Genomic DNA, 14,775 nt, shown 5'->3' with positions numbered 1-14,775 from the left:
TTTGTGAATTAGTACCAACTATTTCCTTTCAACATTTTGCGCACTTTAGTTTGTTTGCTGGTGTCATGATTTTTAAAATTTTCTATTAATCAAACACCGTAATACTAAGCTCACACACTTTCAATGTGATTATGTTGCAGTGAATAATTGCCATATTTTATGCTACGACATAATTTTTTATATGATCGCGGCAAGAAAATGAGGAAATTTTGATCATTCAAAATGTTAAATCTATTATCGATCATGCATGTAAGGACGAGGAATGTGAATCATGTGCTCGTCCTTTTAATATGGATCCTTTTTATTATTGTTACCAGTATAATTGCTTTATGTTATAGATAGATCTTTACAAAAAATCGTTATAGAGATTCTATATCAAACTAATTTTTTAAGCATCAAATATTCCGCAAATCTTGAAATAATGTCTTTATTTTATTTGTTTATTGATTTTCAACGGAACATTATTTGTTTTTAAATAACATAAAAAACACTTAATGAATAATGAAAAGGTTAAACAAAAGCTAAATTAAATTGTTTTGAATTGTTCTAGTCCCTCCTAAAATTGCTCCGTTTAGCTTTGGCGATGAACCACTGAATTATGGTGATTCAGCTCTGATCTACTGTAGCATCACATCTGGCGATTTTCCCATTAAAATCGAGTGGTTTCTCAATGAAGTGCCCGTCGATCAGCTGGATCCGTTTTACAATATTAACCAGGTGGACTTTGGCAAGAAAGCAAAAGCGCTATCAATTGACGGTGTTAACGAGCGACATGTGGGCAGTTATTTATGCCGAGCTACAAACCAGGCTGAAGTCGCTAACTTTTCGGCGATTTTAAACGTAAATGGTTAGGAGAATGTATAGGATCTCTGCTAAGTTTGTTTGTTGTTCATTATTTGTGTTCCTATTTATTTTTGCTGAATAACTGAGTTGTTTTTCAAATCTTTCCTCCTATCAAAAGCACCCCCAAAAATTGCTCCGTTTGTATTTGGCCAAGAAGCACTGAATTATGGCGATTCTGCATCAGTACAATGCGGTGTCATCTCTGGCGACATGCCGATTATGATAGAATGGCTTTATAACAATGCTTCTATTGAAAAGGCATCCTTTAGCAATAACGTAAACATCATGGACTTTGGCAAGCGCACCAAAGCTCTTTCCATAGATGCGGTTGATGAACGGTACGCTGGAAACTACACTTGCAAGGCAACAAACCGTGCCAGCTCAACATTTTATTCGGCGGAACTAATTGTGAATGGTTTGTTTGTAGTACATTCAGTTGATCGTCTAATTGCAGTTTTCCCCTTTTCTATTTTTCCATTCGTTCATTTTTTTCGCCTCGAACTTTTTGTTACAAAAGTTCCACCAAAAATTCTTCCATTTAGCTTTGGAACCGATCCAATGAATTATGGCGATTCGGCATCAATACAGTGTAGCGTGATATCGGGAGATTTTCCAATTGCGATAAACTGGCTATATAATGATCATGCTATTAGCACGATTGACAGCTTGCATGGCATAACTGCGTTGGCATTCGGGAAGCGTGCTAAAGCGCTTAGCATTGAAGGCATCACGGGTAGTCATGCTGGAAACTACACCTGCCGCGCCACAAATGAGGCCGGCGTTACTGAGCATACAGAGGAACTGATTGTGAACGGTACAAGAAGTTTATCATTGCTGGTTGATCTAATTTAATATTTTTTTGTTTCCTTTTCCCATTCAGTTTCTCCCAAAATATCACTTATCAATACGGGCGAGAACCCGACGTTTGTCGATGAGTTCTTTCAGATTATTTGCACCGTGGTTCACGGTGATTTGCCCGTGGACTTTGTATGGTTGTTCAATGGTGAAGTAAATCTTCATTCGAAGCATATTCCGGGCATTCGTATAGAAACGAAAAAACGTGGCAGTACTTTGAGCATCGAAGCTGTACGTGGTGCTCACGCTGGAAACTATAGTTGCCAGGCCAGCAATATAGCCGATAAAGCTACAGCAACTGTTGAGCTAATCGTGAAGGGTTTGTGATTTTGTAAAGGATTACTTGTTCTGTGCAGCCCTTTATTTAACCCTTTCCTTACTACCCTTTTTTTAAGTATGTTATCATAATTTCGACAACTTAATGGATATAGAATCCACTTTGATGTCTTTTGCAAAGCAGGTTGGACACGGCCATGCTATCTATTGATTGTGATGTGAAGCTGTATAGTTGTAGGGACATACCCACTTCATGGCGTTTCTTTCTTCTAGTTGGTGTAATAAGTGCTTTCGCTCTCCTTCCCGCACATCCTAGTGAATCCTAGTTCCTTTCCTTATAAGAAAGCACTTTTCTTCGCTGTCGAATGTCTGTTTATAGGGCGTATATGGGGCTGATCCTTTCCTCATCCATCCTTATGATCCCTATCCTTCTTTTGAGTTTTAGCAAAGAGTGTACTTCCGAATGCATCTCCGTAAATGCGCATATATGGCAGAATTAATGCATTCGGAATGACTCCAAATAGTGCATGCTTATTCCTCTGTCCCCTCCCTTTTTTTGTTGTCCCTATTATTGCTTTCGTTATGGTAGAAGCGACCCACGATAATTATTAGTTTGATGTATAAATTGCGATGTCTGTGTTTGTAAATTGAACACTACTTTGCGTTCTAGCATGAAGTATAGTAGCGCATAAAACTGTTAATTTCTTTCCAAAGGCGCATTTAGAAAGAAATAAAAATAGTTTCATTGAAAAGACATCGTTAATTTGTCTCAAAACTCAAACTAATATTTGTGGGAAGAAAATTGGAATGGAAACTAATTGCATTTTTTGTCTATCTATGTGCGGTTTAAACTAATGAAAATGATGACTGAACAAAACAGTACCTCCAAGGTGGATTCTAGAACCTACTGATAAAGCTTTCGCTCAAGGCTCTAACGCCAAAGTGGAATGTAAAGCTGATGGTTTTCCAAAGCCTCAAGTCACATGGAAAAAAGCAGTAGGTATGTATGAAATGTATTTTATTATTATTCGAAATGTATTCGAAATGCTACCAGATATGCAATCAATGCTACGGGTGTAATATAATAATTTGCATTTTTTTTCATAGGCGATACTCCTGGCGAGTACAAAGACCTGCGATCTAATGATTCGAGCATCCGTGTTGAGGAAGGTTCTTTGTTCATTCAAAACATTCAGAAATCGAACGAAGGATACTACCTATGTGAAGCGATTAATGGCATTGGATCGGGTTTAAGCGCAGTAACGTTGATCACCGTCCAGGCACCACCAGAATTTGTAGAGAAACTACGAAACCAAACTGCGCGTCGCGGTGAACCTACTGTATTGCAATGTGAGGCGAAAGGCGAAAAACCGATTGGTATTCTGTGGAACATGAACAACAATCGTCTGGATCCCAAATCGGATAACCGGTACACGATTCGTGAAGAAAACCTTCCTAATGGCGTTACTTCTAGCCTTTCGATTAAGCGAACGGAACGCAGCGATTCGGCTCTCTTTACTTGTATGGCGACCAATGCTTTCGGCAGTGATGATACTAGCATCAACATGATCATTCAAGAACCGCCAGAGATGCCGTATGCGCTGAAAGTGTTGGACAAATCGGGACGAACGGTGCAGTTAAGCTGGGCCAAACCTTACGACGGAAACTCTCCTCTGAAGCGATATATTATCGAATTCAAACGTTCTCGTGGTTCTTGGGAAAATGATATCGATCGCGTGATCGTGCCAGGCGATACCACGGAAGCACAGGTTCAGAAATTGAGTCCTGCTACCACGTACAATATTCGCATCGTAGCAGAGAATGATATTGGTGTATCGGATCCTTCAGATTCTTCAACGATTATTACCGCAGAAGAAGCTCCGTCTGGAAAGCCACAGTCTATCAAAGTCGAGCCGATCAATCAAATGGCCCTTCGTGTAAGCTGGAAAGCACCGCCACGAGCCGAATGGAATGGTGACATCTTGGGCTATTATGTTGGGTTTAAGCAAACCTCCGTCAACTCGTCATATATCTATGAAACAGTCAACTATTCACTCGAAGGCGGTGAAGGCAAAGAACATAGTTTGGAGATTAACAGCTTGAAAATGTACACTCAGTATTCGATTGTAATCCAGGCATTTAACAAAGTTGGTGCCGGACCAATGAGTGACGAGGAAAAGCAATACACCGCAGAGGGTACTCCGGAGCAGCCGCCAAGTGATACTATGTGTACGACTCTAACCTCGCAAACGATTCGCGTGTCCTGGGTGAGCCCTCCATTGGAGTCAGCAAACGGTGTCATCAAGGGCTACAAAGTTGTGTACGCTCCTAGCGATTTGTGGAATGACGACAAGAACAAGGACTACAAAAAGACTGCTTCAAGCGACACGGTGTTGCACGGTTTGAAAAAGTATACCAACTACACGATGCAAGTGCTGGCCACTACGTCTGGTGGTGATGGAGTAAGAAGTGCACCAATTCATTGTCAAACAGAGCAGGATGTTCCAGAAGCGCCTACTGCCATGAAAGCTCTGGTTATGTCAGAAGGATCCATTCTCGTTTCCTGGCAACCCCCAGCGCAACCAAACGGTTTGATCTTACAATATACCGTTTACATCAAGAGTGGTGACCAGGAACCGAAAAGTCACAAAGTACCGTCCTATCAAATGAGCTACGAGGCGTCTGGGCTGGAGAAAAATCAAAAGTATGAGTTCTGGGTGACTGCTTCCACCACGATCGGTGAAGGCCAATCCTCGAAGACTTTGGCAGCCATGCCAAGCGACAAAGTACCGGCCAAGATTGCTTCCTTTGATGATAAGTTCACGGCTACCTTTAAGGAAGATGCTAAGTTACCTTGTTTGGCTGTTGGCTCTCCCATGCCGGAAATCACCTGGAAGATCAAAGGAGTAGAATTTGTGCCGAATGAACGCATCCGCCAATTACCAGAAGGATCACTATACATAAAGGATGTTATACGCCAAGATGCCGGTGACTATACTTGCACCGCAGAGAATTCGATTGCTAAGGATTCCATCACACATCGTCTGATTGTATTGGCGCCTCCTCAATCGCCGCAACTAACGCTTACAGCAACAACGACTGACTCACTCTCAGTAAAACTTAAGCCACACGAATCAGATAGTGCACCACTGCAGGGCTACACGTTGCATTACAAACCTGAGTTCGGTGAATGGGAAACTATCGATGTTGCCCTTGAAGCCCCGAAATATACTATTGAAAAACTTTACTGTGGCTCACGTTATCAAGTTTATGCTACCGCGTACAACAATATCGGTGCTGGTGAACCTTCTGATATTCTGAACACTCGCACAAAAGGTTCCAAGCCTTTACTCCCGGAGAAATCACGTTTCATCGAAGTTTCTTCGAATTCTATTACATTGCATTTGCCTGCATGGAAAGATGGTGGATGTCGTATGTCTCATTTCGTTGTTGAACACAAGAAAAAGTATGTAGTCAAGCATGAAAAGCGCATTACTTATGTTGACTAATGGTTAACGTTTTGTTTTTATTTATTAGGGATCAAATTGATTGGAATCAAATTTCAAACAATGTAAAACCAGGTGCAAACTTCGTTGTGTTGGACCTTGAACCTGCTACTTGGTATAATCTTCGTGTAACAGCACACAACAATGCTGGATTTACTGTTGCTGAATATGAATTTGCTACACTCACTATGACTGGAGGTAAATTTATCACTTCTTAATATTAATATTAAAACTTAAAATTGTTATGATTGCTCCAATGCTATTTCGTAAATCTAACGCAAAAGAATTTATTTTTCAAAATAATAGGAGTTGAAAAGAATTCAAATTTATTAATATATATTTTATATTTTTTCTTTTCATATATTTTAACATAAAAATTTAAGTTCAATTTTTATATTTTTAAATTAAAATTATTTAAAGTGTATTATCAAAATTCAAATATTATTATTTTTTGCTTGAGAATGTACATAGACTTATCATCACAACACATTTGTAATCACACAAACACACAGGTTTATATATATATATATATATATATATATATATATATATATATATATATATATATATATATATATATATATATATATATATATATATATATATATATATATATATATATATATTTAAATATATGTATATATAACTTATAATTTAGCACCGGGTATCGTTTTTCTTACTGCATTGTATTTATTTAAAAAAATGATGTCAAATGTCTCTGAAACAACCATCAGAAAAGAACCCGTTATGAATAATAATTGACTATAATGATACCTCGAGAAGGGTCGTAGCTAGGCTCATTTCGATTACCCTTTAGTGTGATATAATCCCTTATATCCTTTTGAGTTACGATAAGTTTGAACTTTTATGTAGTGCTCAATATTCAAAATTTTGAATTTTAGCTTGTCATTTTAAAAGTTTGTTTTAAATGCAGATAAAAGATATTTTAATAATTTTAACGAGATAGTTTGTATATAATATTTTATATACTATAAAAAATGAAAATTCAATTTAGCTCCAATTAATAACATCTATTCACTCAATTCATTGGTTTGTTAAAGGATAACAGTTTATTGAATATTGGGATAATCACACATATACAGGGAAATAGGAATAAACTACACAGTCAATATATCAAATTTTGTGTAATTTTTCATATTTATAATTTGTCTTTGATGTTTTTCAAATCGTTTTTGTTGTCATTTTTAATTCAAACTTATGATGTGCCTTCCTAAAAGGTTACAACATTATCTGCTCATGACCATATAAACAACATAATAAGAACAGCAACAAAAATCTTAAATTGTTCGTACGTGTTTAATTCAACTATCACAACTTCACTATTCTATCAACTATCACAAATTGATTTTATAAGAAATTAAATTGAGACATATATATCAACTTGTGCTAAAATTTTATTAAATGTGATCATGTCGTTCATGTATTTTGATTTAGAAATCTTTTATTAGCAAGTTTTATTTATTGCCGCCAAATAATGCCTTGTGCAATCATAGCAATATCCATCTATTAGTATATGCTCATAATGTATAAAATTACGTGGTTTATACATTGTGTCGATTATATTAGTTTTCAAGCATTTAATTCCTGTCCAATGTAGCTTACACAGGTTTTATTCATTATATTTTCCTAGTATTAATACAGGCACGATGGTACTAGTTAAAGTTTACGTAGTTGCACATCTTGGCTAGAGAATATATTTGTTCATGTTCACGAATAGATTTATAATAGTATTCCTTTGTATTAATTACGATAATAATTGATTGTTGTTCTGTTTACGTTTGTTGTTGTTCATCGTTGTTTACATATGTCATGCTTATGGTTTCTTAAGCGGTACGTATGTTTAAAATTAGGTAGCAAATTCTTAGTTGCTACATGCTTGGAAAAACACATGAAACATAAAATTTGTGTTTCAAATATAATGAAATTTTTTAATTCACGGTTATTTATTTTTAAACCATTTGAATTAAAATGAAACCATTTGTTGAATATTGACAGAAAAAATATCTACTCATGTACAGATGGTCTGTACTGATGTATAAAATACAAATTTAGTTCAATCAGAAGCAACTAACTATTAATTTACCCCTTCACTCTCTCTTTCTTCTTCTCTTTCTGATTGGTTGTTTCAGGGACAATCGCACCTACACGCGATATACCCGAGTTAACGGCTGAGGACACGATCCGTATCATCCTTTCCAATTTGAACTTAGTAGTGCCAGTCGTAGCTGCTTTACTTGTTATTATAATTGCAATTATTGTTATATGTATTCTGCGTAGCAAAGGCAACACAAACAAAGGTATACTGATTTTGTAATTGTTTTTTCTCTTTTCTCTTTCTCTTTTTCTCTGATCGTTTATTTGCATCTGTATCTAAAATTGGCGATTCTGTCACTATATACGCAATCTAAATAATGAAACAACAATTCATGGCTATAACAACTGCAATGGCTGGGATTCGTTTGGTTTAAATTACTACTTGTTGTGTTATTTCTTTCGTAATGTATGAATGTTTGTTGAAAACTATCAACGACAATGCGAAACAATCGTCAAAATGGCGCTATGCAGGAACTGTTGCGCCTATCTTTGGTTCCGTGCAGCCCGGTGCCATATATCCTCCTTGGATTCCGCATTGGATTGATTTGAACGTAATGGTACCACTGATTGCGACCGTGATCGTGGTGGCGGTAGGTGTATTAGTCATTTGTGTTGCAGTATCCCGGCGCAGAGATGACGATCCTCGATGTGGACCGAAGGATGTATATTGTAGGTTACATAGCTGTATTGCATATGTTATTGTTTTTGCCATTTAGCGTGTTTCTTTGCTTCTAAAGAGGGTTTAAGCGTCATGCTATGATTTTAAGAAGCATAAGTGACAAAATTCATCGCTAATTTTGATTTATTAAAGTCTGTAGTTACTGTGAAATGATACAAATTATTTTATTTCACTGCAACGATATGATAGACGATGTCGTATACAATCAGTCCATGGGACCGGCTGGGGCAGCTACTCTAGATAAAAGGCGACCGGATATTCGTGATGAGCTGGGCTACATTGCACCACCGAACCGTAAACTGCCTCCAGTACCCGGATCGAACTATAATACTTGCGATCGTGTGAAACGTGGAACTGTGATAAGTGAGTATTTTAGCATAACGTTTTGACAATATTGGGGTTATGTTTGGCCGATGTTCGATGATGGAGCATTCTTGCTATTGCTACAGTAATCGTAAGTATGGTTAATTTCGACAAATGTGAAATGTGCCGTACACATGTTCATTCTTTCTACATTTAGATGTGATGTTTGTTTTGTGTCGCTTTGGTTGTTAATTTCATTCGAAGCAAAATGGATGCAGCAGATGATGACGCGTACTTTTAATTAAAAATTTTACTTTTTACGAAAGCAAAAAATATATTTCATATCCATATTGTACATTTTCTATGGAATGTTTTATTATTAGCGTATTCTTTGATTAATGTTTCACCATAAGTTGAATAATAAGTAAATTATTTTTTATTTACAATTAAATTATATAAATTCTTTATTGATTTAAATTTGTAATATATGAATGAAAAAAAAAATGAAACTTATTATATTTAAAATATTTTTTGTTTATGTTTATGTTTAGAATAAAGATGAAATAGAAATAACTACTTCATGCATATACCAAGAGGATATTCATCTATTTAGTTATATAAATTGAACGTGACGCTTACATAGCTATGTTAACGCCATTGAAAAGTCAACATAGTAAAAATAAAAAAAAGTATTGAAATTACACACTAGATTTATTGTTTAGTAAAACTATAGTTCTTTCCAATCTATAATTGTTCATCGATCATTGTTACCTTTATTATTGATCATTGTTGCAAAACACATTAGTGAATCAAACAATTTATGTTATAATTTCGTCATCACCATAAATTTGAATATAATTTGTATTGTGTCAATTAGGCCAAAATCCCACTGTAAAATCCAACCATACCACTTGGGATCCGCGTCGCCCGTTGTATGAAGAACTGAAGAAGGCTCCACCACCGCTTCCAAGACGTTTCAACCATCCTCCTGCGTGTTATGGTAAAGTGACGCTTGTTTTAGTAACTACCTTTCTAGATATTAAAAATATTACTTATTGTTAGTATTGTTTAGCATTACATTAGATTTTTTTTGAATTATTCATGCTGCATCTACAAGTTATTTTTCTCTTCTTGATCAATGTTTGCTTAATGATATCTTATGGATAATATATTGAAAAATAAAATTCAACACTTTCCACCACTAACTCTTTGAGCGGCACTTTATAGACAAGGGTAAGGTGTATCATAAACTCGAATCTCACAATTAAAGGGCTTATCAAAAATGAGTCCAAAACACGTCGTTTAACAAACTGGACATGGTTTATAAAAATAATGCCAGTGACTTTGTTGTTAGTCAAGATGTGGTTTGGATATGAATATTTTCTTTTAGTTTGATAATTTATACGCATTTGTAATTTCTCTCATTATTAAAGGTATGGAAGACGAGATATGCCCGTATGCTACATTCCATCTGCTTGGTTTCCGGGAGGAAATGGATCCTACGAAAGCAATGAACTTCCAAACATTCCCGCATCAGAACGGAATGGGTGGTCCCGGACATATGGGTACAATGGGCTCAAGCATGGCTATGCAGGTTCCAAGTCACGTACATTCACGAACTGGATCACAGTCCATGGTAATGTATCCGATGCTAGTTTGTTTATCAGTCATTGATAGAACACTGCAGAATAATGAGTACCTATCTTGTGTTCATCTTCGACAGAATCGATATGCGCGTAAGAATAGCCAAGGAGGTCAGAGCAGTATCTATACTCCTGCTCCAGAATACGACGATCCAGCAAATTGTGCAGAGGAAGATCAATACGTAAGATGAATGAAAAAAATGTTTTATTCAAAAAAAAAAACCTTAAAATTTGTTTATTTTCGTTTATAGCGACGCTACACACGCATCAACTCCCAGGGTGGTTCCCTTTACTGCGGTCCAGGTCCTGAGTACGATGATCCGGCAAATTGTGCTCCAGAAGATGATCAATATGGCTCACAGTATGGTGGCAACTATGGTACACCTTATGAACACTATGGCTCACGTGGCTCAGTTGGCCGCCGTAGTGTTGGTTCACCAGAGCCTCCACCACCGCCGCCACGAAACCACGATACGAGTAACTCATCCTTTAATGATTCTAAAGAGAGTAACGAAATCTCCGAGGCAGAATGTGACCGCGACAATGGGCCACGCGGAAATTACGGAGGTGAGTTTAGTGCTTTTCAAAATTTGATTAATGCAATAGTGTTTTACAATCACCGGAAAGCTCGAATGAAAGTTTAACAATAGGATGTCTTAAACGAATCTACATTGTACAAACGTTTAGTAACCATGCCCCAGTCTAATGCTAGTTTATCCCTTCTTATCTTTCTCGCTGGGTTTCCACAACATTTGTGCCCTTTATCAAATCGGCTTGTTTTGCTGTGTGCTGTCGATGCGGTATACCGAAATTGGTTATACTCTCGCAGAACCATCTGAGGGTGAGTTGCCGGCGGATTAGTTTTGCCTGCAATAGCATTTCACCAATTCAGTCTGCATTTCCTTTTGGAACGTTAATTGTTCATTACATTGTGTGTTCGTTCATATTGCATTTCGTCTGGCCCATTGCAATCACACATGTCCATAACTTGTTAGTTTCATCTGTATCGCTTCATCCAACGAATCATCAGCGAAAACTCATGTATATGATTTGTGGCATCTCATGCAAAATGCATTTCTCACATTTTACAAGTTTGGATTTTTAAATTACGTATAACGTAAATTATTTTTAATTCAATCGCTGGATATGTCAATAACTGTCGTTAAAGATGTTTGTTTTAGGCTAAACATAAAATTAACACCCAGTTTTTCACAATTACAAACATTCTTTGATTAGTTCTTCAAATTGAATGGTTTTCATGTTGCTTACTTGTGCCAAACAGTACAAACAACAATATACAGCCATTCTCAACGACATAAAACGTTGAATAATGAAGTCATTTTAATAATATGTCCTTGACATTTTACTTTCATTCAATCAGAAGTATTATTTTTTTATCATAAAGTGGTAGATGATGATTAATAATCTTAGCAATGTGTTAATGTTAATGTAACACACGATAGTATCGGGCTCGAATCTCGTCTGAGTTTCCCCCGTACGCAGGACTGACTATCCAGCTAGGATAAATTCCAAGTGATAGAAAGCCTTGGCTAGGCACGACATTAAGAAGAAGAAGAAGAATGTGTTATGTGTATGTACATCGCAATGAGAAGCGTAGCTATCTATGCTGCTCATACATTATGTTTTTATTTTAATAACTTAAAAAAATGTTCATATTATCGAAATCCAACATTATCATAAGGTTCAAAAAAGTGTGTATGTTTTTCATTGCATCCCATCATGCATGTATGTGTTCTATGTGTAGACTTTAAATCGTTTGGGCAACTTTCTGCTCGTATCGCAAAGATGATTAATTTTTCAAATTTATAATTCTGTGTTTAATTTCTAAATAGCATTGTTGATTGAAGCTTATTTATAATTTGTGTAATAACATTGGTTAAGATTTAGTAGCTACCTTTTTGCAACAACATATATTTTATTATTTTTCTTTCTTTTTATTTTCTGTCCCCATCGAAATGTGTTCGTCTTTGTAAATGAAAATATTATTAAATCGAAACAGCTTCAACAAAATCCAACGATGCAATTAACGGTGACGAAACTGAGAAATTGTTGATAAGGTAATTATATGTTACATGTTTTGAGAGGGTATGTACTTGGTTATCTAATATGTTTATTTTTATTTATTTTTTCTGTGGACAATTAACTATAAGTTGTAGATTTTATTTTTTGCAATACTCATATTAGTTTTCATATGGTTAATTCAGTTTGTATTTATGTATTATGTTTTTGTGACTATTGTAGATTTTTTGTAATTTTACAATGTCGATCTAACAAAAAATATTTATCTTACTTAGAAACAATACATTTATCATAAGCATGAACTCTTTTTTAATATACACATTTGAACTCAATTTTGCTATGTTTTTGTCTAAACAAAAGTAGTAATGATTTTGATAACAATAACAATGGTGATTGTTTTGTGGATGTTATTTAGAAAATATTGTTAACAAACGCATACATTCATCGGGCAGTCGCAGGTTCAATTAACATATGTTATGCGAATAATGCAAGGATTAGTATTATACACGTTGCAAATACATGTTACAAAGTGTTTTAATTTTACATATTACATGCTTGTCTATGTTTCAGAAATAAACATATGTTTTCGATTATAAATCTCATACAGGAAATTCGATGCATTGTGGAGTGTAAGGCGATGTATATTATGTACAAATTTGGCATTACAGTATTCGCCTTTTGTCCGATCGATTGGATTACTATTTCGTTGGTTAATTATCTATGTTTTTTTTTTCTTTTTTCTCTATCATTACTCGTCATCGCTGGAACGTCCAAATCAGAAACGAAGTCAAACCCAAGTACACCAAACAAGCAGCAGCCACCGGTAACACAGGACTCACAGCCTACGATACTATGGCAGTGTAATCTGTAAACTGAGTAATTATACGTAAATGCTCTGTATCCTCATGACTTGGTTGTTTATATGGAGGAAAAACGATGGATGTAGTGAGCGTGTACGACTACCGTACAGTAGAATATGATGCTGCCATCAATGTGCGCCATTTTAGTGGGCGTGATTTTGCATACGCTGGTGATAGAATGGTGTTGTCGTAGCTAAGTGATTGAAACGACGCACGAATTTAAGCGCATTTATGTTATCTTTACTCATCGAACGTTTTCAACAAGCTTATAAAATCGTCAGACAGCATAGATTAGTATCTTTGATTCAGTGTTTGCTTACGTCCCATGCTTTAAGAAGGATGATTACAGGATAATCATTAAATTGTATTTATACTCGGCGTCTGTGCGTTTGTTGTGCATATTTTAGTGAGACAACTAATAATATTAAAAAGATTTTAGTTTGTCCTGAAAATAATTTTATTAGTTTAAGAAAGCTTACCAAATAAAAAATTCTAACTATTTGAGCCACATCAGCGCACATATTTTAAATCACCAAACAATAGACAATGATCCGTGTGAGTCTAAAGCTAAAACTATATAGAAGCGAAAACATCTTTAATATAAGGCATGCCCTGGCCAACTCTGAGAATGATTTGAATTGAAGAAAAAGTGAAGTAAATAATTTCATTGCTAAATAATTTTAATTATTTCATAACGCTGTTAATTCATTAACAATCTCTAACGGATAGCAAAACGTTGGACAGGGCAATACGTAATTTTGTTTGAAAAAAGCGTCATGAGCTGAATTTACCAGAAGCCTGGACGAGGTTGGATTGAGAACATCTTGATATAACACGACAAATTCTATTCGTACGTTGAACTGTGCCACCTGGCGATGATGATATTCCCAAGATGTTGTCTTAAGCAATGGCGTTTAGGCATCGAAGTTAAAAGTAATGAGTCAAGAGTCTGAAAAAATGTGCGGATAGTTTAAAAGCTGAGCAAGAGTACGAGTAAGAGGGTAAAATCACAACTGAGTGATTAGGTAATGCGAGATGGTGTAATAATTATCGGTGAGAAATTATTCTTTTTTTTTCTTTTCCCGCACTAGCTACGAGCTCTCCGGGCATACTCAGCGTGAGTGGAGAAATTATGGAAAAATGATTCTATAATATTAAACGCCGCTGTTTTGTTAGTGCACAAGTGTGCTTTTTGTAACTGATTAGATGACACTTTCACATTGCTTCAATAGAAATGGACGTTATTTTTGTGCAACCTTTGTAAGGCTAATATCGTGCAGAATACACCAAAACCCAAATGGTAGCTAGGTTTATACAAATTGGACAATCTGTGCATCAGCCGTATTTGGATCGGTGAATTTTTCAACATCCACGGCTGCCACAGACAAATGTTTGCTCAATCTATTGCTATAGGCATGTAGAGCTTCAGTTTTATTTGTTTCAGTGGTGGAAATGAATATTTTATTTTGTTTAAATGGAGTCTAGCATACTGAAGAGTAACGAATGTATCTTTATATGAGTTTACAAGCTGGCGTTTATCGGATGTCGTTTCGATGTCGAATAGTATGCAACAAATTCTGCAAATGTTTATTAGTTGTACTAGGACTTTTAACTAAAACTATTGCTCTTTTACATTGCTATGTGTAGCAGACGGT

The 14,775-nt window shown here is 35.8% G+C and overlaps 1 protein-coding gene across 1 annotated transcript in view; it reads left to right on the top strand.

The window, feature by feature from the left end:
* The window catches only part of LOC128721074 (cell adhesion molecule Dscam2), a 47,299-nt gene extending 34,175 nt beyond the window's left edge, over positions 1–13,124 (top strand). The window contains exons 11-22 of the mRNA XM_053814785.1: positions 2,855–2,974; positions 3,082–5,440; positions 5,512–5,678; positions 8,067–8,264; positions 8,464–8,637; positions 9,455–9,577; positions 10,011–10,213; positions 10,301–10,402; positions 10,472–10,787; positions 11,050–11,061; positions 12,241–12,298; positions 13,040–13,124. Of these exons, the coding sequence (XP_053670760.1) occupies positions 2,855–2,974; positions 3,082–5,440; positions 5,512–5,678; positions 8,067–8,264; positions 8,464–8,637; positions 9,455–9,577; positions 10,011–10,213; positions 10,301–10,402; positions 10,472–10,787; positions 11,050–11,061; positions 12,241–12,298; positions 13,040–13,124 (3,917 nt within the window). The remainder of the gene's footprint in view (positions 1–2,854; positions 2,975–3,081; positions 5,441–5,511; positions 5,679–8,066; positions 8,265–8,463; positions 8,638–9,454; positions 9,578–10,010; positions 10,214–10,300; positions 10,403–10,471; positions 10,788–11,049; positions 11,062–12,240; positions 12,299–13,039) is intronic.
* The last annotated feature ends 1,651 nt before the right edge of the window (positions 13,125–14,775 follow it).

This window comes from Anopheles nili, chromosome 2 (assembly GCF_943737925.1).
Source record: "Anopheles nili chromosome 2, idAnoNiliSN_F5_01, whole genome shotgun sequence".
Lineage (NCBI taxonomy): Eukaryota > Metazoa > Arthropoda > Insecta > Diptera > Culicidae > Anopheles > Anopheles nili.
Note: the sequence above shows the minus strand (reverse complement) of the source record. Positions and strands in the feature narration are given on the sequence as shown.